This window comes from Oenanthe melanoleuca, chromosome 10 (genome assembly GCF_029582105.1).
Source record: "Oenanthe melanoleuca isolate GR-GAL-2019-014 chromosome 10, OMel1.0, whole genome shotgun sequence".
In the NCBI taxonomy this organism is placed as follows: domain Eukaryota; kingdom Metazoa; phylum Chordata; class Aves; order Passeriformes; family Muscicapidae; genus Oenanthe; species Oenanthe melanoleuca.
Genome location: NC_079344.1, coordinates 15,649,035 through 15,674,953, shown reverse-complemented (window position 1 = coordinate 15,674,953; position 25,919 = coordinate 15,649,035). Strand labels below are relative to the sequence as shown.

Genomic DNA, 25,919 nt, shown 5'->3' with positions numbered 1-25,919 from the left:
GTCATTCCTTACATGCTCCTTAAGCTTCCACTTTTGATCAGGAGATATTAAAAATGGATCTAAACAACTCACATCTTAATCATATTCCTTTGTGAGCAGGGTAAGAGTGAGGGGAGCAGGGGAGAGAAGCCAAAGCTCTTTGCTGCTCATGCTCAGTATCCAACCCTCATCCAACACTGAATTCCCTGGCCTGCCCTGGGAGCAGAGGGGAGACCCTGTCCCTCCTGAGGTGCCCAGTGCAGAGCACGAGGCCTCTGGAACATCCTGCAGCTTCAAATCAATCTCTGCCTGTGCTGGAGCAGCCTGGGAACAATTCTCTGCTGCTCTCTGATTTGAGCTGTTGACCTGGAAAAGGGAGTTTTGAGGATGACTCAGACATTCTTTCTTTCCCCTGGGCTTTCCTGCTGTGCCAGCCCAGCAGCCAAGTCGCTCTTCTGGGTGCCTCAGTTGCAAGTCCTCAAAAATCTCTTTGAGAAAATTCTATAAAATGTCTTTTAAGAAAACCCAAAGAGAAAGCTGAATGTTTTCACAGTGTTGTGCATTTTTTGGAAAAGTTATGGATAAGTTATGGTGCTATTTGGATTTGGTCAATGAAAAATCAAAAGAATAAAATAAGGTTTAGCATTTCCAAGAAACAAAGCTGAACTCATTCTGTGATGAGATCACAGATTTAGTTGCAAGTTCTAATAGAGTAGCTGTGCAAATAAAATAAATTCTTGTGACATATTTGATTCAGTACTGAAGGTTATTCTGATTAAAAAATCAGTACTATACAATTATCAACAACATGCATTAATAATTGAATAAAAACTAAATGACAGATCTCAAAAAGCAGCTGTCAATGTGGAATAAATATCAAATGTATTTCTGGTGAGTTTCTGCTATTCCACTTACTCCTATCAATATTTACATTACTGATCTAGGAGTAAATATGGAATCATTGCAGCAAAAATTTGTGAATGACAGAAGAACTGGCAGAGTGGTGAGTGGTGATGGGCACATTGTTCACATAGAACCATCTAAACCAGCTGACAAATTATTTTAGCATTTCTAGAGGAGGGCTGACATTTATCTCCATATTATTGACATCCCTTCCCATGGCAGGGGTTGGAAGGAGACAATGTTTAAGGTCCCTGAGAACCCAAACCATTCTGTCCTTTCCAGCCCAAGCCTTTCTATAATTTCTGGGATTCTCTCATTTCCTGTAAGGAGCTGTGCTTGTTTTTGTAGGCAGTGAAGGCTCTGGGAACTGAAAGATCTGCATGTCAGGCAGGAGCTGACAGAGTTTGCCAAGCAAAGGATCCAAGGAAACGGGAGCTTTGTCCTTGGGCCAGGTGATTTTCTGCCCCCGAGGTTTTCTGGAAGTTCCATATCCCTGGAATCTAGTGCTCCCACATTCCTGCTGGGATGAGCCCTGGGCGACAGCAGAGCAGTGTGACACCAGTCCCAGGCTGACCCTGGCCCCGTTCCCCGGGAGTTTTCCCTCTGGAGCTGGAGCTAATGAGGCTGGGGAGGCAGGAGGAGGGATGATGAGAGCAGCACTCCGCACACCTGCTGCCTCCCCGCTGCCAAGAGCCTCTGCTGCTGCCGCAGAGCTCATCTCTCCGCACACAAGTGAGGAAGAACAAATGCCATCCCTTTTCTGCTGATGAGGTATCTCTGAGGTGAGAGGGCAGCATGAGAGGAGCCTCAAGTGCTTGAAGACCCCAGAAGTGCAGAAAGGAGCCCTGGCTTATTTCCAGAAAGAAAAAGAATTGGTACCTCATTTCCATGTATCTGAATTCAGTTCAGTGTTTCAGTTTTAACAGAGAGTCATCTTAGGTCAGTGGGAAGATTTTGATTTATTTGGTGAGGTTTATACTGGGCTTTGCAGCCTTGCTTGCCACAAACCCTTCCCTTTCCCTGTGGCTTAAGGACACTGAGGAATGGAGACCTTCGTCCTTCAGGGAGACATGTAACTATGAGGATTTTTTTATAGATCCCCTTGTGCCAGCTCAAACTTCATGGATAAGTTAAGAGCTGATCTTCCTTGTGCTCTCAGTTGGCCGTGTGTCACTGACACTAAAAACCCTTGAAACTGGGATATTACAAAGCTTTGGGAAAGATCTCAGCATGCTTTTAAAGGGGTGTGAGGTTTAGTGGACAGCTGTAGAAATGGCTTTGCTTTATGGACTTCACATGCTATAAAAAGGCAACTCACTACCCACAGTCTTAATTAGAGTGCTCTTGACTATTAAGGGGGATGTGGGAGCTTTGTCCAAGCCAGACAGAAATCAGCCAGTGTGAGTCTTATCTAGGATGCAATTTTGGGAATAAAGTCTCTCTGTTTGGACATTGTATTCCAAAAACATCTACTTGCAGTAAAGTATTAAAACAAGACATTTTGAGTCTCACACACAACTCATACTTTTTCAGAATAGTGCAGATCTGGGAGTCTTTGAGCTCCCACAGGAGTTAAATAATGGTATTTATAATCATTTGTAAAGCCATTCCCTTGGAGGTGTGACAGGAATGAGCCTCACTTCTCTTACAGCACAAACTTCCTAAGTGAGGAATGAAGGAAGTTCACATCTTCTCATGATTTATACCCTGATTTCTGATTCCAGAGTCACATTGCTGTAGCTTGCAAGCCAGGGGATCGTGACAGCAGCTCAGGCCTCCTCTTTCTGAGGACTCTGTGGGCACCTAATGAATTCACTGTGAATTTCCCACTGTCTGTTTAAGGTTTAACTCTAAATGGCAAGATCAGTCTCCTTCTACTGAGGGAGCTTAAAGCAAAGTTCCCTGAACAGTGAGGACTAAAATAGCTGAACACAGCAAAGAAACCTTTCTCAGTGAGCTGTCTGACATCCATCCCCTCTTCACAGGTACTCTGCAGGTCAATAATACCTCCATGAAACCCAGAATCCAACCTGCCAGACAGCTTCATCCTTACAGCCCTCCATCCCACACTGCTTTGGATTGCTGTGATTCCAGTCAGGCTCTCCTTCCTCTAATAGGCAGACATGAAGTTGTCATCTAGAAAAACAGGAGTTACAGGGAAAATCTGCATCTTTGAGTCACAAACTCATTCAGATCTTTCCAAGCTCATCCACTTCCAGTGTTAATGAGCTGCTGTGTGACACCTCATGGGTACAACATCCTATAACAAGGGGGAAGAAGCTCCTGCAGCCCAGGAAAGGCCCCTGGGAGCAGGCAGACAGGAGGAGCTGCTCAGCCTGTGGGCCACAGCAAGGCTGCAGAGGCTGCAGTTCCACCTTGCCTTGTAACATTGTAAGATTTATTTTCAGATCTTATCAGCAATTCACTGTGGGCTGTTCTCTGCTGAGCAAAATTCATCCATCAATCTTCAGTATGGCCACATTCCAGCCTACACCGAGGTGACAGTTCAGTTGTGCTAATGATCAGCTTCACATCCACATCCGCATTCCCCCTTGGTCTGATTCTTCTTCTCTTATGATAATTTAATTGATTGAGCACACTGGCTTCTAGTCAAGAAGCTCTTCTCAGCTTAACTCTCAGTTTAAAAAAATCACTGCTCAACATCTCTATAATTAGAGTTAGTTGCTAAACCCTGTATCCAGGTGATTACTGGTATATGAGAGGGACATATGTTGAACTGATCAAATCAAGGATTTAAGCAAAATGCCCTTGATCCATGTTTCACAATTTGTTAATGTCTTCTACTTTGGGTATTTCCCCCCTTTTTTGGTGTTAAATATAGCTGGGTTAGGAAGTTTAATGTAGAATCAGGACGGTTAGGGGTAATTTTTTATTCATATCCCTGTTATTGTTTGGGGAAGCTCAGTAGGGTTCATTAATATTGCATTTCCAATGAAAAGGCACTCAAAAGCCAAACAGTTCAATTATATTCTGAAGCTGCAATGCGATACAAAAATGAGCAGTGCAGTGATGCTGTCGTGGTTTAAACCAACTGCTCTGTAGTCAGAGGCACCACTCTCCCCTTCATCCACAGGGCATCTGCTCCACTGTACAAACAAACCAAATGCCATGATCTGAGGGGTTCATATGGGGTTTTGTACTTGAGTCAGGTTCACTGAGAAACAAAAGAAAATGTTTGGAGTGACAGAGTCTGACTGATCCTGTGTGCTGACCCTACTTCCATGAAGGTGTTTATTTGCAGGAAAGCTCCCAGTGCAGGGATGGAACTGCAATTGCTGGAGTGGGGGAGGATGTGCCAAGCTCCCTGTTCTGCTCTGCATTTGCTTGGTCCAGTAGAAGCATCCAGAATGGGATAATCTGCATCCAGAACTACACAGAATAATGAAATATCCCCTTCAGAACCTGACTGCTCCCCTTCAGCCTGGAGGGGAGAAGGCTCTGGGGAACCACCACTGAAGCCTTAAAGAGGGTTACAAAAAAAGACAGAAAGTAACTTTTTACGCTGATAGATGGTGATAGGACAAGGGAGACATGTTTTAAACTAAAAATGAGAGAGATTTAGATTGCATGTTAGGAAGGAATTGTTCCCTGTGGCTGCCCCTGGATCCCTGGCAGTGTCCAAGGCCAGGTTGGGCACTGGGGCTTGGAGCACCCTGGGACAGTGGAAGGTGTCCCTGCCATGGCAGGGGGTGGGATGGTATGATCTTCAAGCTTGCTTCCAACCCAAACCATTTGTGATTCTGTGATTATCCCCTACTCTCTGAGAATGAGAACTTGTAATTGATTCCAGTGAAAGTGAGATCATGCTTTATATGCAGAAGCCTCTGATTTTCCTGATGCAATGGGATCTGGTTGCTCAAAATGATGATATATAAAAATTTAATGTTTTGGAAGTTTTATTATTTTTCTTTATAGGAAACACCAAAATAAGATTTGATTTTGCTGGATTTATGGCTTGATCACTCACCCTATTAAGAGTAATGATTCCATTCTCTGACCTTGTAGGGCACCAGCTATGAAATTTGAGATGATGGCCCAAACATTTTTGCAATACAACTCTTGGCTAGTGCATGACAGGCTATTGACTGAAATACTGTCAATGCACAAATGAGATTATAACCAGAGAAGGTCTTGATTGCTTTGGTCTGTTATTCAATACCCTCCTCTCCTATAAGCAGCTTCTTGGCATTTTTTTGAGGCTAACGTAGACCTTCCTTCCCTGACAAATGACACCAGAGTTGATTGTATAGACAGTCTCTTTGCTGCAGTTTTTTTATCTGCAGAAGACTTATCTGTAACAGGACTCTTGAACTTGGTGTCTGCACTGCTGGAGTCCTGTGCTCTGTAAGAGCCTCTTTGAGCCTTGTTGGCTGTTCAGGATTCCAAAGGTCTGATCTAGCCACGGTGGAGAGAGCAGGAGCAGCCTCACGTCCTGCTGGGGCAGTGTTCCATGGCTGGAGAGGGAAAGGATGGCTGGAGCACTCAGCTTTCATTTCATTTAAATGAGCAGAATTGCTTTACTTCCCCCCTAGGTATAACAATTATTAAGAATTTATATTGCTATTCATGCTGTATAATAATGAACAGAAACTGGATTTGCACTCTTAACCTTTGCTGTTAGGTAGAAGTGGAGAAGCAGCAACAGTGACTCTTATGAGACCAGATATATCTGCACCATCACACTCACTGCCTCCTTTTACACTTTGGGAGACAGAGAGTTTATGCTGTATCATCTTTGGATGTCCCCACTATTAAAAATTAACCAGTTAATGCATTTTTTACTTTATTCTGAATGTTTCCAAAATAAATCTATTCATCACTTAAACAAACCCACCCAGCATTTCTCATGTATTCTGATTTTTCAGTTAAATATTGTTTGTATTTAAAGATAAATATTGCTCAAAATGTAGCATTAATATTTTGCCTACTGACAAGTAGTTCTGTATCTTATTAAAATTTAAACAGCCATTATGTACATGAAAGTTTTTTTTGTTGTAGTTTGCAAGGTGCTATAACAATAATTACCCGAGTGCATCAATCATTTTTCATTGCCTCATTTGTATCATGGGGATAAGTAGCTCCAATTAAAACCCCATTTTACATAAATAGATATGGTTTGAATCAAACCACAGTCTGTTTCCACTTCTGAAACGCTGGCCATAGGATATCTTTTTCATTATTCAAAGTGTATGATGTGTACTGCTTATCTTTTTGTGCTTAAAAAGGCATAAGTCTACAGGCAGACATGCCTTAGTGCAGGTTTGGCAGGGAACAAATAATTGTTACTGTAATTATCTATCAATTTTACTGTTCCAAATATTTTAGCCAAAAAGCTAGCTAGTATAATCACATGTTTATTCCTGACACATTATAGTTCGAGTAAGCAGAACTGAAAATGTTTAATATGAATTAACAGCTTCAGGAAAAATTATAATTTTTCTATTACTCATGATTTCCCCTCCACCACGGCATCTTTTTTTGCTAAGTATGCTTGTATTGTCAGCTATTGTGGAAAACCAAATGAGGGGAAACTTGGGGAATTATCTTCTGCTCCACTGTGATTAACTCTGCAAGGAAACAAATCAGACTTTCCCTTTCACATCTCTGCCAGAGGCTGGTTCCATTCCCAGGCTACACCTAAAGGAATGCTGAGGAATTCCCCCTGGGAATGCTGAGATGTCTCTGCCTTCCCAGACTGAGGCAGTAACATCCACCTTGGTTTTTCTTCTCCCCTCCATACTGGTTTGGCCCAGCCTTCAGATCTCATCATTTTTCCTTCCAAACCTGGGAACATCTTGGCTCCAGAGGGTCAGTTCAAACCCACCTTATCCTGCAAAGCCTTGTACACTTTCAAAGTTGGAGTGTTCAAATTGCAAATGGATCAAAATTCTCTGTGCTGCTCCAATGGGCTTTTAGTATAATCTCTGCAGAATCTGGAACCTGATGAGCAGAAAATTGCAGAAATCTCAATGATTCTAGCAAAAAGGCTAAACAGTGGTTTAGGTTACACTGTGCCTTCTGTGTAAATTCCCTTTCTTATCTCAGCCCAATGCTTTGCTTTTGGAGAAGCTGGGGACAACAGTGACATTTGAGAGAGCCCAGGCTGTACCAGGTCTTGATGGTGTGGACACACTACAGCCTCTGGGAGCACCATCAGAGGTGATCTACGGAGAAAAAATAGGGAAAAAACTGAAACAAGACTGGAAATTCATACTGAGGAGGTTTGGATTAGACATTAGGAGGAAATTTTTCCCTGGGAGGGTGGTGAAGCCCTGGCACAGTTTCCAAGAGAAGCTGGAAGTGTCCAAGGCCAGGCTGGACAGGGTTTGGAGCAACCTGGGATAGTGGTAGGTGTCCCTGTCCATGGCAGGGAGTGGGACTGGATGATCTTTAAGGTCCTCCCCAACCAAAACCATTCTCCAATTCTGTGATTCTACAAAAACTGTGAGATTCAGCTCAAAAATATCCTAAAGTCTTTATCCTGGATATTTAAGCATGTGCTTAAAGAAATGTTTTGGAACTGTCCAAAATGAGAACAAATTAGGAGCTTACACCAAATGATTTAGCTCAATTTTACAATTGGACTTTTCTAACTGCTGCCTTTTTGCCTCAGATTAGTGTCTTTCACCTTCATGTTCCTGCTGCTGCTGCTATGACTAAACCCCTTATTTGTGCCATACCTTAATCACCAGATTCCTCCTCTGGAGTGCTGAAGCAGTAGATAATGTCTGTGTTTTTATTTGTTGGGTCAGGAGCACCAATTCATAGCTCAGGGATCATCAGCACTGTGAGCTGACACCAGAGTCTGTCCAGCTGCTGTTTTCTTACAGTCACACAACAGAAAATCAATGGTGTCAGGAACACTGGGATAATTCTACTGTTACAATCAATACATGCTGATTAAACCAGTTGTGTCTGTTGGGTAAATTTGCTGCATCATAATTAGAATTATTAATTAAAAATAGGAAATCAATTGACACAAATTAAGCAAAAAAAGAAATTTGCTTTATTTCTTTGACACTTTCTCCAGAGGCCTCAATAACTGTGACAACAGGGATGTGACGAAGTGGCATTTGTCAGTTTTTTAATGCTGTCCTGAGTTTTAAAAATTGACTTATAAACCTTGCTAATGCAGCTCCCAGGAAATCAGACAGGAGATGTTGTGTGTGCAAGAAGCAGCTATTTATTTTATTACAGTTAGTCATTATTCCCTGCCTATCCAGGAGTAAAAGGCAGGAATCATGTGCATGGCACTGGGGAGAGGAAGCAGCTGGGGAACGAAAGCCTTGGGGAGCAAGATGAACTCATCCCCTTCCCACATTGTTTTCTGTTTTCAGATAACAAGGATAAACAAATTGATCATTTCTGTCCTGGTTCTAATGGGCTTCTCATTGCTGACTACTTCCTCTAATGTGCTGGTGACCTTCATTATTTTCAGGGACACATAAAGTAGGACACAAAGGCAGGGACAGCAGGAATTCATGTGGTCTTTCATTCAGCTCCTTATTTTCCTCTGTTTTTTCAGGATTTTATGTAGTTGGGGTTTTTTTTCCTTCTTTTAGCCTATCTCAGTGTTCTTTTCCTTCATACTCTTTCTCCTTGGTTCCTTCTACTCTTAGTGATTTCCCTTTTTCTGTCTAATACTTTCCATGCCTTGTTTTCTTCCCCCCCTTGCTCCTTCTTCAACTTTCACACATGAAAGCAGGAAAGTGCAGGATTACTTTGGGTCTTCATACTCCTGTGTTTTGCTCACCTATAGCCAAATATTTTCTCTGAGCTTTCACATTTATGACAGATGTGATGGCAGAAAGGACAACATTGGGTAAATGTGTTACTGGTCACTGCTGGTATTGGTTCATATAATGTTCTTTAGTAATCATTGGTGGTAAGCTGGGACTGCGTTGTTCAGCCTGGAGAAGAGAAGACTCCAGGGAGAGCTCAGAGCCCCTTCCAGGGCCTAAAGGGGCTCCAGGAGAGCTGGAGAGGAACTGGGGACAGGGCATGGAGGGACAGGACACAGGGAATGGCTTCCACTGCCAGAGGGCTGTGATGGATGGGATATTGAGAAGGAATTGATCCCTTGGAGGGTGGGAGGCCCTGGAAGCTGTGGCTACCCCCTGGATCCCTGGAAGTGTCCATGGCCAGGTTGGATGGTACTTGGAGCAACCTGGGATAGTGGAGGTGTCCCTGCCCACTGCTGGGGATGAAGGATCTTCCAGCTTTCTTCCAATCCAAACCATTCCAGGAGTTTATGATCTTGTTCATACAGCTTTTCTAGTCCTAAACCTGTTTTTTAAAGTGTTTTATAATAAGAGTATTTCATTGATGGGTATTTCCAAGACCACTCAAAGCTAAGAGCAAATAAAAACATCTTTAGTTTAAAAGCCAGGACAGATTGAGTGGTTTGCACAAAAACCAGGAAAAGCAGAGTTGTTAGAAGTCCCAGTTCCAAAGACTTATGGCTGTGTCTCAGGCAGGCTCAGCAAGCTGCCAGCTTGGACCTCCCTGACAATGGAGAACATATGGAAGCAGGAGGATCCATCCACTATATCTGAGCACAACTGTTGAGTACCTTAAAATGAAGCTGTAAAACCTGGGCATCAATAAAGAACTTTACAGCACTCGTGTAAATAGTGTGAAATAAGGTGGATGTACTTGAGCAGTCAGAACGTGAGAGGGGAATTCTGGCAGCCACGCTCAGGGTGAGTTGTGCTCCCAATGGGAAGTAATAAAGAGCTCCCACAGGGAAAATGGTCCCATAATTGAGACTTGAGAAAACAAGGACTTGGATCGACAGCTTAAAATCTTTTTTAAAAAGATTCCACCTGGCAGTGTTTTGTGGGCAGCAGCTCAACGCTCTTCTGCCAGGACAAATCTGAGGATAAATCAGGTTATAAGGCTACACTGGGAAAATGAGCGGTGTCTTTGGCTTTCCTTTCAGTGGGCTGTGGATCAGGGTTGTAATTAGAGTCTATGCTTTATAAATCTTTGTCTTTGCAGCATTTGTCATAAGTCACAGCTGTGGCCCTGCTCCACCATGGGTCCTGTTGCCATAAGTGAGATGTAAACAGTCATCAGTGGTTCCTCTGAAAGCACAGGGCGGGCAGGAGCAAGTGCAAGGTTATGTCTCAAGGTGTAGCCATGATGAGCTATAATTACTGTTTTTTCAGAAGCTTTGAAGATGGAATTAGTCAGCCTATGCATAAAAGTGCTTGTTGTTTCTTGGCAGTCAAGTGGTGTTTTGATTTTTAATGAAATTCACAGTATTTGCATTATGAGGTTATAATTAAGTCCGTGGGTCTAAGAATAAGCCTGAAGTCTTTTGGCTGATTTGAGGAAAAGTAACACCTAGAAATCTGTGTTCACCTCTGACACACTTAAAAACTTGAAAAAATACTGTTATCACCTGTAAATTGTTGATTGTAGAGCTCTGATTTTAAAAATGCACAGAAACTGATACCAAAGTTGGAAAAATTGAATCCTTTCCCAGACTGCTGTTAGAAAGTTGGCTTTAGCTCATTACACAGCTCCTCTTGCATTCCTAGGAAGGAGCAGGGAACAGGACGCTGGTTTCAACAATGACCATTGGTGGCCAGAGCCTCCATAGCTGGGAATTAAGAGATTTTTTTATGCAGTTGCTAAAAAGGTGTTGCTGTGCTGCTTCCAGCTCCATTGAGCTGCTACCAAGGAGTGGTTCCATGACCCACTGACCTGCAGGGCTCAGGAATCACCAAGTTGTGAGATAGACTCTGGAAGGAGCTGATTGAATTGCCATGTTTACTGCAGTTTCTCAACAACTTCCTTGCTTTGCTAGCAAATTTAAAAGGTTAGAAATGCAGATTTTTAAAATTATGTGCACCTGTGTTCTCAAGTCTCAGTGGGAAGTCATCTTCTTCAGCTTTTAAGTGCACAGACCCAATAATTTTCACTGCCTTGATCCTGATCCCCCAGTTTAATTTTTCTGTGTGCCTTTCAAAAGTAGAGGATAATTCTTGGGCTTGCTTTCAATCTTCCTTCTCTCAGATCTGCCTAGGAGTGAGTGAAATGAGTCAACAGTAGAGGTTTTTTTAAGCCTTCTTCAAGTTTTACACCAGCTCTCTGACAGAAAATGTTAGAATTCTTTTAGTTTGACAGGAATTAAGGATGTGCCAAACAGAGCAGTCTGCATATATGAAGTTGCAGAACAATAAAGAATTTACATTTGCTGGCTGTGAGGTCTTTATAAGGGCAAGTCCTTCTGGTGCAATATGAACTTAATTCATTTACTTGTAATAATTTTAATTAACAAATACTTGAAGAAGCTCCAGCAATCTCTGTATGAGGAGTTTTACTGCCTTTTGGATCCCTTGCCTTGCAAAAATTCCAATTGTGCAGCCTTGGCAATCAGCAGGGAAACAAAACCTACCATGTCTCAGCACAGTCTATGGAAAATTTTGCAGCAAACATTGTGTAACTTGGGTTTGGTTTGGTAGAGACCAACTGAGGGAGAAGATCAGCACAGGTCTGTAAGGAACACTGTCAGGGTTAATGGGAATGGAAGCAAATGGAGAGAAACCAACCTGGAGGATCCCAGATTTCCTTAAAGACAGTGGTGGAGCTGGGACCTGGAAAACCAGGAGGGAGAATCCCAGGAAGTGTCACTCAGTGTCTCAGCACTGGCTGAGCAGGATGGAGGGGCTGGGTCCCTTCCCCAGAATGTTCAAGTCCTGCACCAGCCACATCCCACTGCAATTTGCATCCCAGGGAAGCTCTTTGTACCAACTTTCCACTTTTAAAACATTACTATTGATGAGAAACAGAAAAGTACTTTATGAATTAATCTCTGTATACATTAAAGAATCATTTTTCATCTGTTTAATTCAGCACAGGATTATAAATGTAGTGAAAAAATATATTATAAGGTACTTATGGCATAAATTTACACTGTAGATCTTGGAGCTGTCCTATCTCAGTTCTATCACTTCCTTTCTGGAGAGTTTTGTAGTTTAATGTAATTTGACTGTCTCAGTTTCCCTTCTATGAAATGGTGATTAAATACATTTTCCAGCTAATAGATGGACCCTGAGAATTAATCAGTGTTTGCATGGGACTCTGGTGATGGAGACAATTCTGTTCAATGTGCAAAACCACATTTACGTACCTGGAGACCCTACATGTTCTGATCCTACTGCACAGTTTAGAATGCAAATAGTTGCATATTGTCACTTTTTTTATTACACCAGCATACTTTGAATTTTGTTTAGTAATGTACTCTGAATAATTAATCACTCAACTAATAATTATCCATTCCAAATAAAACAACTTGATTACTAAGCCTGATGAGGAAAATCCAGTCAGGAAAGAACCCTTTCAAAAACAACAACATTCTGCAGATATCCTTAATATTTAAAGAGTGAGCTAAATTTAGTAAATTCTTCTGAAGCAGGGGGAGAGGAACGGATGCTAATTTCCTGTGTCATCAGATTTGTGCATGTGTGTCAGCAGCATTCCTAAATCACCACCTAGCACACAGTCCCCATCCTCACAGGCATTGGGAATATCCAGCATTTCCCTGGGTGCTTCCTGTTGTGGGCTCCTGCCTCCTTCTGCTCATTGATTATTTAATGTTTGGGGGCTTAGGTGTCTGCTCAGATGTTCTGCAGGGAGCAGAGCACCTTTCTTAGCCAAGGAAACAGCAAAGCTGTGGGATCAGTGTCATTTTCCAGATGGTACTCACTTAACCCACAGAGGCCAGCCCTTATCAAAGCTGATTAGAGATGATGGAAAGAAATTCCCTGGATGCAAAGGGCACCGGGGTGATCCTGAGGTGCTGCTGATGGCACTGTGCAGCATGGCCAGTGACAATTTTGGTTATGGTCTCATCAGACAACCTCTTTTCCCTGTGATTTTTTAAGATATATCTCTGCTGCACTGGGAGAATGTAGAGATCTGAACCCTAAAGGGAGTCTGGCATTTAAAACCTTTAATGCCCAGGTGTTGTTCTCCCTTCTAGTAAAATCCCATTTGCTTCCCTGCTGCCATCTAGTCAGGAAGCCATGTGTGTCCGTTTTCATAAAAAAAGAGAGGAATTAAATTAATGCAGGGGTGAAGCTGTTCCACAGTTCCTCGGACTGCAGCTGAACCTCCAGGGACTGGCACCCTGAGCCTGGGAAGTGGAGCTGCTGTGTGGATTTTCCTGGTTTCTGTGAGGTTGACCCATGGATAATGCTGCAGGCACAAACAGGTTGTTTGTAAACAATGAGGAAAAAACATGTGGAGTGATGATTTAGTGTTTCTTCCTGCCTGACACTTGATGACTTAATGCAGGAATCCACAATGGGGAAACTGTTCCGAAAGCACTGGCTTCCATATGGCTGGGATTTTGTCAAAACATTTCAGCTCAGTACACCCATAACTGATTGTGAGCACGAACAGTTTTGATCAGCCTGTTTTTCAGAATGTAAAACAGTTTAAGAATTGTCTGTTTTTAACATCATAACAAAAAAGTTTCACTTCCCAGTTTGGAGCAACTTCTGCTTTAGAAATTGGCATTAATTTACGCTTCTGTGAACAACATTGGAACATGCTGGGAAGTCAAAATAAAATATCAAGGTTTAGACATCCAATCTCAATAATTTATGAGACAAGACTTTCTCCTCCTGCCTGGCTCTCCAGAAGGAAACACAAGCCCACTGGTGGGCAGAGGAAGCTGAAGGGACACAGGCAGAGGTGCCTGAATGTTCTGCTCAGCACTCAGGGCTGGTGCTTTGCTGGCTGAGCCTGCTCTGCTCTCTCAGCATTTGCATCCTAAAGAAGTGGTGCAGGAGAGCTGCAGCAGTGGTGCAGTCTGAGGTGCTGCTCTAAGGATTCTGGAATTTTTCTGGCATAAACCTTTCCTGATGCTGGGCTCTGTGTCCTCTGCCTTTCCCAACACACCCAGGGACACACAGGCTTTGGCTCCTGGTATTTTAGCTCTGCAGTATTTGTCTGCCTCATGATTATCTCTGTATTAAAAGTACATCCCACATCTCCATGCCTGAGTGATGTGAAAAGAGAATGTAATAATCTGATATTTAAGTATTTTTGCTTTTTTTTCCCACCAGTAGTTTCAGACTTGCTATTTTCTGTTGGTAAATATCAGAAAGGTTTTGCAGAGACTGTGCTGAGTCTTGCAATGTGTTTAGATGAGTGAACGTTCCAGTTTTTACTGGGTCACACAGGGCAAGACTTTTTTACAAAAATGCTTCTTTTTCTGTGCCTGAAAGGGACATTACTATTAATGGTTTATAAGAGAAAGACAGCAGTGTACTTAAGATAGCTTGAAGACATTAGGTAACATTAAAGAGGCATGTGAAGGTTCAAGTATGCCTAGAAGAAAAGAGAACAGCAAGTAGCTGGTGTGGATACCTGCACACAGCTTTTTTCAAGCCTTTGAACTGTTTTAGATATAAAAGACACCCCCTTTTCAAAGGCCATTGGGCTTTATGCTGCTCTAATTCTCTCTGAATGTAAGTAACAGAATTCATACTAGAAAAGGTAAGATTTTTTCCTAGATTCAGTTGCTGGTGCAGAACATCCTTTAAGCTGATATTGTTTCGCTGAAGAGCAGTGCACAGGTGACCCAGGAATAGGACAAGGGGGAGAAGTTTTAAACTAAAAGAGGAGAGATTTTTCTTAGATAGTAGGAGGGAATTCTGCCCTGGAAGAGTGGGGAGGCCCTGGTACAGGGTGCCCAGAGAAGCTGTGGCTGCCCCTGGATCCCTGGCTGTGTCCAAGGCCAGGTTGGACGGGGCTTGGAGCAAACTGGGACAGTGGAAAGTATCCTTGCCCAGGGCAGGGGGTGGAACAAGCTCTTTAAGGTCCCTTCCTACTCAAACTGTTCCAAGATTCTGTGAGCAGTCATTAGGAGGGTATTGTAGCAAAGAGAATACATGGTCTTTTTACTCTCCAGCTACACTTTGGAAATAAAAGTGAACACCACAATCCACAGTGTTTACTTCATGTTTCAATATCAACACAATAAAATAAATTGCTTATTGACCATCTTAAAAATGACTGATGAGTCAGGGCTGCAAGTTACGTTATGCATGAAGGATGTGCTCATCCATCCCCTTGAAGGGGAAACTTTATGGTACAATTTGAAGATGCTGAGGTAGATACAGCATTTCTTCCATATCCATGTCTTGATTTCCCCCACTGCTCGCCCAATCCTGCTTAGCAAATCCAGATCTCTATTCTGCTCCCTTTGCTCAGCAGCTGCAAGAGAAAGGACACATCCCTGCGTGGGAAGGACAAGGAGAAGGAACATCCTCTACCTCTTGTTGTCGTGACAAGAAGCTTTTCTCCTTTAAGCCCTGCTTTAACTGCAAATAAAGAGATATTGCCTGCCTGGCAAAACATCAGCAGGGTGACCTTCGACAAGGCTGGGTTTGTGAGCTGTCAAAAACAAGGAGTGTGGCCAGCCAGGGTTGGTCCTGCTCGATCCTCTGCAGTCACACATGGTGGAAAGGTGACTCCAGGGGTTGGATCAGGTTGCTCTCCACATGCTGGGTTCCCCAGGTGGAGGATGAAGTTCTCCTGCCCAGCTGCAGGAGCTGGGGAGGATGTGGATGAAGGGCAGCCTGCCTGGGCAGCCTCCTGCAGCTCCCTGTGGCCCTGTGGGTCTGCTCCAAACTGCATCAAAGTCAGTAGGAGTTACTGACCTGAGGGGCGGTTTGCTTATGCTCCCACAACTGCCTTGGTGGTTTATTTAGATTATTTGGAGTAGGAAGAAGCCCACGTGGATATTGCATGTGGCTTTTTCACACCAGGCACTGCTGTCGTGTTAACAGCTCTGAATCTCTGGGGACAGAGCCCTCTCTGAGCTACTCTGCTGCCAGATGTTGAGAGAATGTTTTACTCAGTTGGAAGACTGAATCTGGAAGTAAGTTACTTGCAGATATTATTATTACAAGCCTGTCCTAGACAATAATAATGAAGTATTGATGGAAGTTTTGCCAGAGCAAAGACTGCTGGGTTTCATGCAGAGGAAAGATAGTATCTTCATTTAGTTTTATTAGACTCTTGATACTCTGCCCATGTATTTTTTAATTCACCACAGTAAAATTCTAATTAAAGAACAGACTTTGCCTCCCATTAATATGATGCTAAAAAAAAAACATTTTAAAGAATGCAGCATCTTCCCCACAAAAATTATAATGAGAAGACAAGCTGCCAGTGTTGTATAGAATGTTGTCGCTCCCTTATGAAGCGTTCCATGATTTTAAACTCCTTGTAAGATCCAGAGTGTCAGTAGAGTTAAAGGCTCATTAAACAGAGCAGTAATTTCTACAAAAAGAAATAGGAAATATTCTCAGGTTTTTTAATGTTCTAATTTTCACTTCTTTTGAAGCGTCTGTCAAAATAGCTCATAGTAGAAATTCTGTAAGCGGCACTCTTTGATATCTGTCAGGAGTAGAAGTTGCTTCTTCCTTTTTGCTGCTTCCAAAATATATTGAGTTCATTACAGGATTTGATGAGCCTGACATCCAAATACTTAACTTTTCTGTGACTTGGAGTGATTTTGTTTTCATTTATCCAAAAGACAAACCTCCAGCTAGGTAACTGTTGTAAGCATTCTACAGAATACCGTAGGAATGTTCTTTAAACAAGAATTACTTTGGAAAGCAAATGTTTCCTCAGAGGATACTAAATAAACTGCAGGATCTGTAAAGTGCTGAGCCTGAATTAGGTACCACATGTTGGAGAGTCAGTGACTAATGAGATCATCATCCAAGATTAAATCAGGGCCCAAATCAGCCACATGTTCTGTATCTGATCCAGAGCAGGAACTTCAGGGAGAATCAGCAAAATCTTTCTTGAATGATGAAAATCTGTTCTCCTGTCCTTAAGAAAGGAAAAAAACCCTAAACACAAAATGAGATAGATTTCCTCCTGTGAGTAATAATATATTCATTTTGGGGAAAATCAGCTGATGTTCCCTTCCCAGCTTTCCATTTCTACCTGATGAAGACTGTTCTATAAACTGGGAGGAGGAGACTGATTCCAAGTCCTGCCAGCCTCAGATTAACCCCAGGGGTTTTCCTTTTGGGTGCATATTTACATATGCAAAATACATTCTCTGGGCAGTCTTAGAGTTCTAAACACTGGGGCTGGCATTTTCTTCATTATAATTCTTTGAGCTGTGACTGAAAGTCTGGCTTTGGAGATAAAAGGAATCCAGGTTTGGGAACCTTAAGGCTGCAAAGCTAAAAGCTCAGAAATCAGCAAGTGCCAGCGTACCCTGTGCTCACATAATTAAAGAAAATGTAATAATTCATAGGCTCAAGAACTGAATTACTGCTATCCTTCCAACCTTTAATCTGACATTTTATTTCTGTGACACCAACTCCATAAGTCAAACGTCTTATTTACATGGTATGCTCCCTGTTTGCTTTGGGGAACCAAATGAAAGCAAATGAAGAATAAGAAAAATCTCTTCAAGAATGTCATCAGGCTGATGTTCAGGTGGTTCATCAGCAGGGACAGAGCAAAGCCCTGACATGTGGGTGATGGACTGAGAGCACAGGGCTGTCACCCTCCCCATGGGCCACTTACTGCACAGAGATTAAACAGCCAGTGGCCCTTGGCTGCTCCCAGGAAAAATTGTAAGAGGAGTCCTGCTAAGGTCCTGAAGTCTTTAATTTCAGATTGCTTTTAATATGGTTGGAATCTTTGAGGCAGGTAGGTAATGAGTTATCCAGGGGTGGCACTGACTGTCTGCAAATTGCATTTTTATAGCTTGATTGAGTACAGGTGAATTTTCACTGAGGACATCTGAGCACACCCCTGGGTGTGGGACAGTGGAAGGTGTCCCAGCTGGTGAAATCATGGAATTAGAATGTTGGGCCCTAAGCATTTGGAAGAACAATTTTGAAGGGCACGTCTGAAAATCTGGGTTATTTTGAGTGTTATTAATGTGTGTTAGACTTCCAAGGGTGATCAGTCTCATAAGACAGAGGTTTTTTGGGTTAGACTCAAGCAGATCAGCAGGTGATTTGTCAGTGACCTGGCTCATGCCTTTAGCAGTGTTTTGGTGTCATTTGAGCAGCTCCGTGCTGCACACAGCCAGCACAAAATGCTGGGAAGTGTCATTGTAGAGGAATTCCCTCTTCATGGACTGTGTTCCAAACCTATTGCTTGGCTTCTGTTTGCAAAGGTGGTGAACTGGCCCGAAAGGAGTCGTGTTTGTGCAGGGAGCAGACACAGCTCAACTCAGGGCTGTAGTTCTCCTGCTGAATAAAGTGCAGGGATAAAAATCTAATTGATTATTTTTAATTTTCCTTCATTACATGTTACTTTTTGCTGCTTCTTTGCCTGCTTTGCATTAGCTGGGTCAACCATCTGATTCCAAAACTGAATTAGACAAAAAAAATCCCTACCCAGAGCTAAGTCCACATTTCACCTCAATTTGTATGCATAGAATCATTTTACAACAGAACAGTTGCATTAAGAAGAGAATCTAGTCCTAATTTCAAAGCAAATTCTAAAATAATCTCTCTTAAACCATGTCCTTCTAGATTTAATAAGTTAATTTTATCCCCTGTTTGCATTTTTAAGGGCTAGTATCTCATTTAAACAGTACAAACTGAATTTGGAAATATTCCAGAATATTGATTATTGAATATGAGCACTTTCTGTACTTTAGCAAATTTGCAGAAAGCTTCTTTAAAGTATGGATTAATTGAAGTTCCCCAGCAGCCCAATATGGTCCCGAGTCCTTGGGCCAAGGAAATCAGACCCTGGGTTTTTTTCAGCTGTGCCTTGTTCAGGATGTTTGTGAACATCCCACTGACTCTGCAGACCTGCAATACAGAACTGGTCCCCAGCTATAAAAGAGCCACAGGGAGGCTGATGCTGACGAGAACAGAATAAACTCAGACCTTGAGACCACAGGTTGTGGTGCTGCTGTGATAAAAGGTGCTGTTTCCATATTAATAGTGTGTGTGCAGTGATGGAAAAACTCTGCAATAGCACTTTTGACTCTCTCTCATTGGGGTAAGTCACTCCATAAATGTCATCCTTTCCTTGGGAGTCCATTTATTCATGTGTTACCTTTCAGGCTTCTGTGTTTGCTTCATTGTGCCTGACTTGTGCTGCTGCATCTGGTGCTGGGTGTCTCTATTGACCCAGAACACAGCAATTCCCTAATCATTCCTACAGGGATAATCAGCCCTTGGGGAGTGGAGCAGCCCTTCCTGTGTGTCCTCAGTGTGGATTTACCAGGACACAACTGATAACAGGGTGCATGCACAACCACAGCAGAAACATTTTTTCACTGAAGGAGTGGTTAAGCCTTGGAACAGGCTCCCCAGGGAATTGGTGGAGTCACCATCCCTGGAAGGGTTCCCAAACAAGCAGATTTGGCACTTCATGGTATGGTTTAGTAGGCACAGGGGTGTTCAATTGAAAGTTGGACTTTGTGATCTTGGAGGTCTTTTCCAATCTTAAGGATTCCAGAATCTGATGATTCTATTTGCAGAGCCTGCAGGAATTAGCCCTCACTTCAGGAAGGAATTGAGGTTTCAGTGTGGCAATGGGGATGACAGCAGGAGGAAAACCCTTGGTGCTGCCCTGAGCAGCCTCCTTGGAGGGGAGAATCCCTCTCCTGTCACAGCACCCTGTGCACGCTGGTGTGATTGTGCTTAGGCACCCAGCCTCATCCCTTACAGAGATACATTCATTTTTATTGGTGACAGTTCATCTCCAGCCATATTTCCAGAGGTGAAAAAGTGGGGAAGTTAGCAGATTTGCCAGGGACTGTGGGCGCGTACCTGAAATATGGCAGCTCACTTCAATGTAGCATCTCCCAGGAGAACAGGGGCTGCTTCAGACTCATCCCTCATGGTATTGACATCCCCACATGCAGTTAAGGGAAGCATTTGTACCTCCCTGACATCACCTCTCTCAGGTTGCTTTCCTTATTGATGGTCTGGTTAAAGTCTCTGTATCATTTTGACATTTTTAATGGCATCTGCATTTACAGCGGAGCGCTCGTGTGAGCTTTAATCAGCTCTCTGTTCACACGTTGTTGCTGTTATTATTTATCTCTATTACAGTAACACACTGAGGCAATCAACAAGAACAGGATCAGACTGTGCTAGACTGAGGCTGGGGTTTAAAATGGTCTCTCCTTACCCATGGGACAACTTGCTGATGATCCCACAGTGCAGCAGGATCCCGTGGCTCTGGGCCTGCTCTGCTCTCTGTCTCCATCCCAGAACCCTGGAGTCACTGGCACACAAGCCAGGATTTGCCACACTGATGTATAGAGAAAAAAATACCTTTTGGTTGCTGAAGTCTTTTGTTTCTTCTGTTTTATAATTTTCTACCAGGAGCTACTGGATCCCAGAACTGTAGCCAGTTACACACTCAAGTAGTCTCACACCTGAGTGAGCCTGATGAGTTCAGTGGAGTTAATTGTACGAATAAGTACTTGGATTTTAGCTTATCTTCCCTGTATCTACCTCGGTAAAGCTACAGAAGTGCCCACAGTGCAGATCTCAGAGTTATCATTATGTTATTATATAAATATCATACCATGTTCCAGTGAAATGACTCCACAATCATTGGAGTCACTACAATATGGGACTTAGAGGAAAGGGGAAAAGAAAACCAACAGGAATGGATAAACTTTGAGCAGCAAAGATCTTATTTTCATGTGAGGTTACTGCAGTGTAAAAGCAGGTGAGGATGGACTTTCATTATCCAAATTTTACACTGACACATTGCTGTCATATTTCACTCAATTCCCTTTGGTGAGATTGTGAGGTGAAATTTGCTGCAGGGAGGAAGCAAGCACATGATCAAATACTGATTGTAAATAAATGTTCAAACAGGATGGATTTACAGAAAAGGAAATATGTTTGGGGCAGGCACTGTGCTGTTGAAACAAGATGCTTGAACTAATGATGGGAAATGGCTTTCCCTTCCTACAAATGGTTTTCTTTTTTCTTCACCTTATTTCAAAAAACACAAACCCAGCAGACAAATTGGATGCTTGGAGCACCCACCTGAGGCATGAAAGAGCAAGGATAGAATCATATCTTCTAATGAGTGTTATTTATTCATATTACAGAAATTAATTGCAACTGGAGCTGTATCAGCTCAGAACACGCCACATCCTATAGGTGGGGCTCTGATGTGAGGTGTGGGAAGGCAGGAATCAATCCCCAGAGCACACAGGGTGCAGTTTGACTCCTGAACTCCACTTTCCTATGCTGAGGGACATCAGCTGGGCCTTTGTGGTTCAGATTTGTGTTCATTATGAAGCTGCAGAACTGCATTCCTTGATGTTCAAGTTGTGCAGAAAACAAATTAGTGTTTCTGGAATGGAAATTGCCAGGGAACTCCAGCAGCTGCAGCAGCTTTGCACCCTGCCCCAGAAGGCTCACACAGCCTTAGCAAGTGTCTATGTGAAATAAAGATAGATCATCTCTTCCCACAGATTCTCAGTAATAATTTAAGTCTTATAAAGAGTAAGATTTTGTTTGCTTGGCTCCCAGTTGTGTTAGAGAGGAACTATCATCCCTGTTTCCAGCTGTGGGGGAAGTGAGGCAAAGCAAAAAACAATCTGGGAGAGGCACGAGTGGGACTGTGCGCAGGGGTACATGGTGTGTTCTGCTCCCTGCAGGAGATGAAACCTCTGCACCTGCAGCCTCTAACACCCTGCAGATCTTTTGGAGACCTTGGAATTTTCTTCTGAGGCTTTATTTCAGCTTTTAACACTTGCCTAAGAAACACAAATTTGTAAACTGGTAATCAGCAGTGCAAATTAAGTAAGAGCTGTCTTCTTTTTCTGCTGGATATCCTCATACTGACCAATGAGTATCCTCCTTCTCAAAATGAAGGATAATAAATAAAATTATTGCCAAAATTAATGGGTAAAGGCAGTTTTCCAGTGTGGGTTTATAGCCAAGTACTGTAGAAGGAGAGGGCTATGAAATTTCTAGGACAAAAGCAGCAGGCTTAAATGAGCTTTACATTTACCTCGCTAATCCTGGAAACAGATCCAGGGCTGAGAAGCAGCGCGTGTCACCTGGGATTAGTTTCCATGTTTGCAAATAAAAGAGTTTGTGAAGACAGCCCTGTTGCTGGGATTCCACCCTCCTCCCTGCCTGGCAGTGGGATTTGTACCATGAGCAGGAAGGTTGGTGGTGAAATTGAAACCAGCTCCGAGCACAGCCAGCAGTACCTGGAAAGCAAACAGTAACTGTGTCCTTCCCAGTAGCCTGTTCTGATAGGATGAGGATTTTCTTCATCCTTGCCACAGCTATGGGGAAAGGCTGCTAAGTGGATGGTAGGGCTTCTGAAGAAATCTTATTTTCCTGCCGAGTTTTTACTGAGGAAACCTTGACTTCAGGTGTTTGCTTCAGTTCTGTTCAGTGCATACAGGTCAAAGAGAAGTACAGGTGCTGTTTCGATAGCAAATTGGGATAAACTGTTCCTGTAAGGCTCAGAAACTGTTCTCTCTCCCATCCTCCATATGGTATCAAAAGAGAAGGGATCAGGCAGGATTATCACATGAAGGGCTCTCCTCGTGCCTTAATGCATTCCATACGGAACCTCCTCTCCGTATCAGGGGCCAGAGGGCTTGGGATCCTTCTGTGATGCTGTTATTAGCACAGGAATTACCTGATATATTCACTCCATACCTTCATCCCTGAGCCTGGGCAGCCTCAGGATGTCCTGTCTCCAGTGTTATTTTCTTTCCTCCCATCTATTAAGTCCAGACTACAAAAGTAAATAAATAAATAAATAAATCAGGGGGGGAAAAACAAAACCAAAACAAAACAAAAAAAACCCCAAGGAGAAATATTTCTTTAGATTATCTTGTATATTATCTTACAGGAACATAACAAAGAAACAGTATTTGATGACATTATTAAATCGACAGGATTTGCTTGTCAACACCACCTGCCATTAAGTGCACTGCAGGCAGGATGGGACCCTCTGCATCTACTTCCACTATAAATTCATTCCTTCCAGCAATCTAAAAGCACTAAGAAACAGGATATTAAAAGATTTTGGACCTGATCCAATAAGATGTTAAACAAGTCCTCAACTTTAGGTGTAACAGTGGTGTCGTTGTGTCCTTCTACCCTAAAGCTGTGTTGCGGGGGCAGATGCTGAAGCTGAGTCTAGAGGGAAGATGCTGAAGCTGCGTCTGGGTGAAAGATTCTGAAGCTGGGTTTGGGATGCTGAAGCTGGATCTGGGGGCAGATGCTGAAGCTGGGTTTAGCGGGGGGGAAGATGCTGAAGCTGAGTCTGGGGGGAGGAGGCTGAAGCTGGATCTGGGGGCAGATGCTGAAGCTTGAAGCGGCGGGGTGCGGGCAGATGTTAAAGCCAGGTCGGGGGGTCAGTTTGGGAACGGGGGTTCCTTTGAAGGCTCTGGCCGAGGTGCAGGCGGGGCTGTTTGGTGAGGCAGCCCCGTGTCCCCCCGTGGGTAACTCCGTGTGTGTTCGCAGGCTGTGACAGCGAGCACTGGGGGCCCCACTGCAGCAACCGGTGCCAGTGCCAGAACGAAGCGCTCTGCAACCCCATCACGGGCGCCTGCGTGTGCGCCGACGGCTTCCGCGGCTGGCGCTGCGAGGAGCTCTGCGAGCCGGGCACCTACGGCAAGGGCTGCCACTTCCAGTGCCAGTGCCACCACGGGGCCACCTGCGACCACCAGACCGGCGAGTGCCACTGTGCGCCCGGCTACACCGGCGTGTTGTAAGTGCGGCAGGGGCGCGGCGGGGCTCCCCTGAACTGACCTGCTTCGGCCGCCTTTGACGCGAGTCATCGGCTGAATTCACACCCTGCCCTACACTGGTCTTTGTAGGAATCAGGGAACGGGATTTCAGAGAGAATGAATGAACGGAACCTCTGTTCTTGCTGCTGGTTATACCTTGTCCCTGAATGGAGCCTTCAAGAGAGCTGCACAGGGACTTAGGGCAAGGGTGTGTAGTGGGAGAACAAAGGGGAGAGTTTTTAAACTACCCGAGGGCAGGGATGGATGGGATATTGGGAAGGAATTTTTCCCTGTGAGGGTGGGGACGCCCTGGCACAGGTGCTCAGAGAAGCTGTGGCTGCCCCTGGTTCCCTCAAAGTGTCCAAAGCCAGGGTTTGCAACACCTTGGGATAGTGGAATGTGTCCTTGCCCACGGCAGGGAGTTGGATCTGGCTTCAATGTCTCTTCCAACCCAAACCATTCTAGAGTTCTATATTCCATTTTGTTAAAATAAAATATAGTGCTAAAATAAGCTTAAAAAACATTTCTAGTTTTCAACTTGTGCAGCGAGTTTACCTGTTCCTAATTTCAGAATATAAATACAATCCAAATTACAGTAGAGTTTTGATAAGCAGTTGGACTCTCTCCTCATTAACAGTCCAGTGCAGCATCAAATGGGACTTTTCCATCCCCAATTTATTTGACTTTCAATCTAACTGAGAAAGCATTGCTGTTAACTATATCAGCTTAGTATCTAGGGGGTAAGTTTTAAGCACAGAGAGCAGGGATTTAGCAGTGTGACTCCTATTAACTTTAACGAGAATCATGTAGCTAAATCCCCATCCACCACACGGAAAGTTTACCAGTAGGATTCACAAAATCTGCATATTAATTTTAGGACAGCAAGCAATAGTTTCTTGTTTAAAATTGCCCACAGTGTATCATCAGTTCTCATTAGAGATCTTTCAGTAGTTTCAGAAGTAATTAAGTTTTTCAGAATTATTTAAGGGGAAAAGAGAATTTAGTCTCTGAATTTGGTTGGAGATCTATTGCAGGTGAGTTAATACTTTTGCAGTCTGTTATTATTTGTTGACCTGCATGAAGGGGGAAGGTAAAAAATAAGGACAGAGTTAACCCTCATGAATAAGTGATAGGCCTTGTGAATATTTTATTTAGTACCTGATTTCCTTTAAGACTTGTGACCTCAGCCATGGAAGCACTCACTGCTAAGGACTCTGTTTACTCTTGGGAGTTTTCCCCTTGACATCAGAGGTCTCAGCAGGGCCAGCCCCTGATGTTGTAGGAACATCCTCCTCAGGGGACAGTCTGTTAGGGGGACAAGATCCTGTAGTTTCAGAACCTGGATTCTGAAAGCTCTGATGTGCAGATGTAGGAGCCGCTGGGTTTTGCAGGGATTACCCTCACATTGCCCCCCACGAGTACTGAGAGAGACTCAGTGAGTTTAAATAGCCTTTAAATGATGCTGAGTCCTTGCCAGTCCATTATACACTGCAAATGTTAACATTCAGTAGTGACTGGAGAAATTTCAAGCGTTTTAATCCCATGCTTTTATTCTGTTTGCAGCTCCTTTTATTGTCATGTCATATAATTCACATTGAAGGCTTCATCCTGCAGCTCATATTTTCCTGGGCTGTTTTAATGGTTATGGGCTGTCCTGTTGAGATGGGTGGGAATTGGTACATGCATAAAGGTTACACACATGCATCAGCCTTTCAGGGCTGGGTCTGTGGCACATAAACAACCCCAGCAGAAATAAAAGGAATCTCAGCTAATTGGCAGTGCCAGCTGAGCCTTACTGAGGTTTCATCATTTGCATGAGGACTCCCATGATAACCTGTGTTGTGGGTTTTCCTCATTTACGGTTTCCTGTAAGTTCTATAAAATGATCTCTTTGTTTTCTGTTGTTCTCTCTCCCCAAAGCTGTGAGGAGCTGTGTCCCCCCGGCAGCCACGGAGCCCAGTGCGAGCTGCGCTGCCCCTGCCAGAACGGGGGAGTTTGTCACCACATCACTGGGGAGTGCTCCTGTCCTGCTGGATGGATGGTGGGTACTGCTCCTCCTCACTCATGCCTTGGAATTGGATGCTCCTTCTTCACTGTCTCAGCTGATGTGTGTCAGCCAGGCTCTAACAATTCCCACACTGGCACCACATTTGCTGGGTGTGCACAGTACCTGCACAGACAGGCCACCAGTGTGGGACCTGCCACCTTCCCTGGAAGTGCTCCAAAAACATCTGGGTGGGGCACCTGGGGACAGGGGTCAGTGGTA

General features: G+C 43.6%; 1 protein-coding gene across 4 annotated transcripts in view; it reads left to right on the top strand.

The window, feature by feature from the left end:
* The window catches only part of MEGF11 (multiple EGF like domains 11), a 251,127-nt gene that overhangs the window by 134,473 nt on the left and 90,735 nt on the right, over window positions 1-25,919 (top strand). For all 4 annotated transcript variants that reach the window (XM_056500297.1, XM_056500296.1, XM_056500299.1 and 1 more), the window contains exons 7-8: window positions 23,388-23,634; window positions 25,574-25,694. In XM_056500297.1, the coding sequence (XP_056356272.1) occupies window positions 23,388-23,634; window positions 25,574-25,694 (368 nt within the window). The remainder of the gene's footprint in view (window positions 1-23,387; window positions 23,635-25,573; window positions 25,695-25,919) is intronic.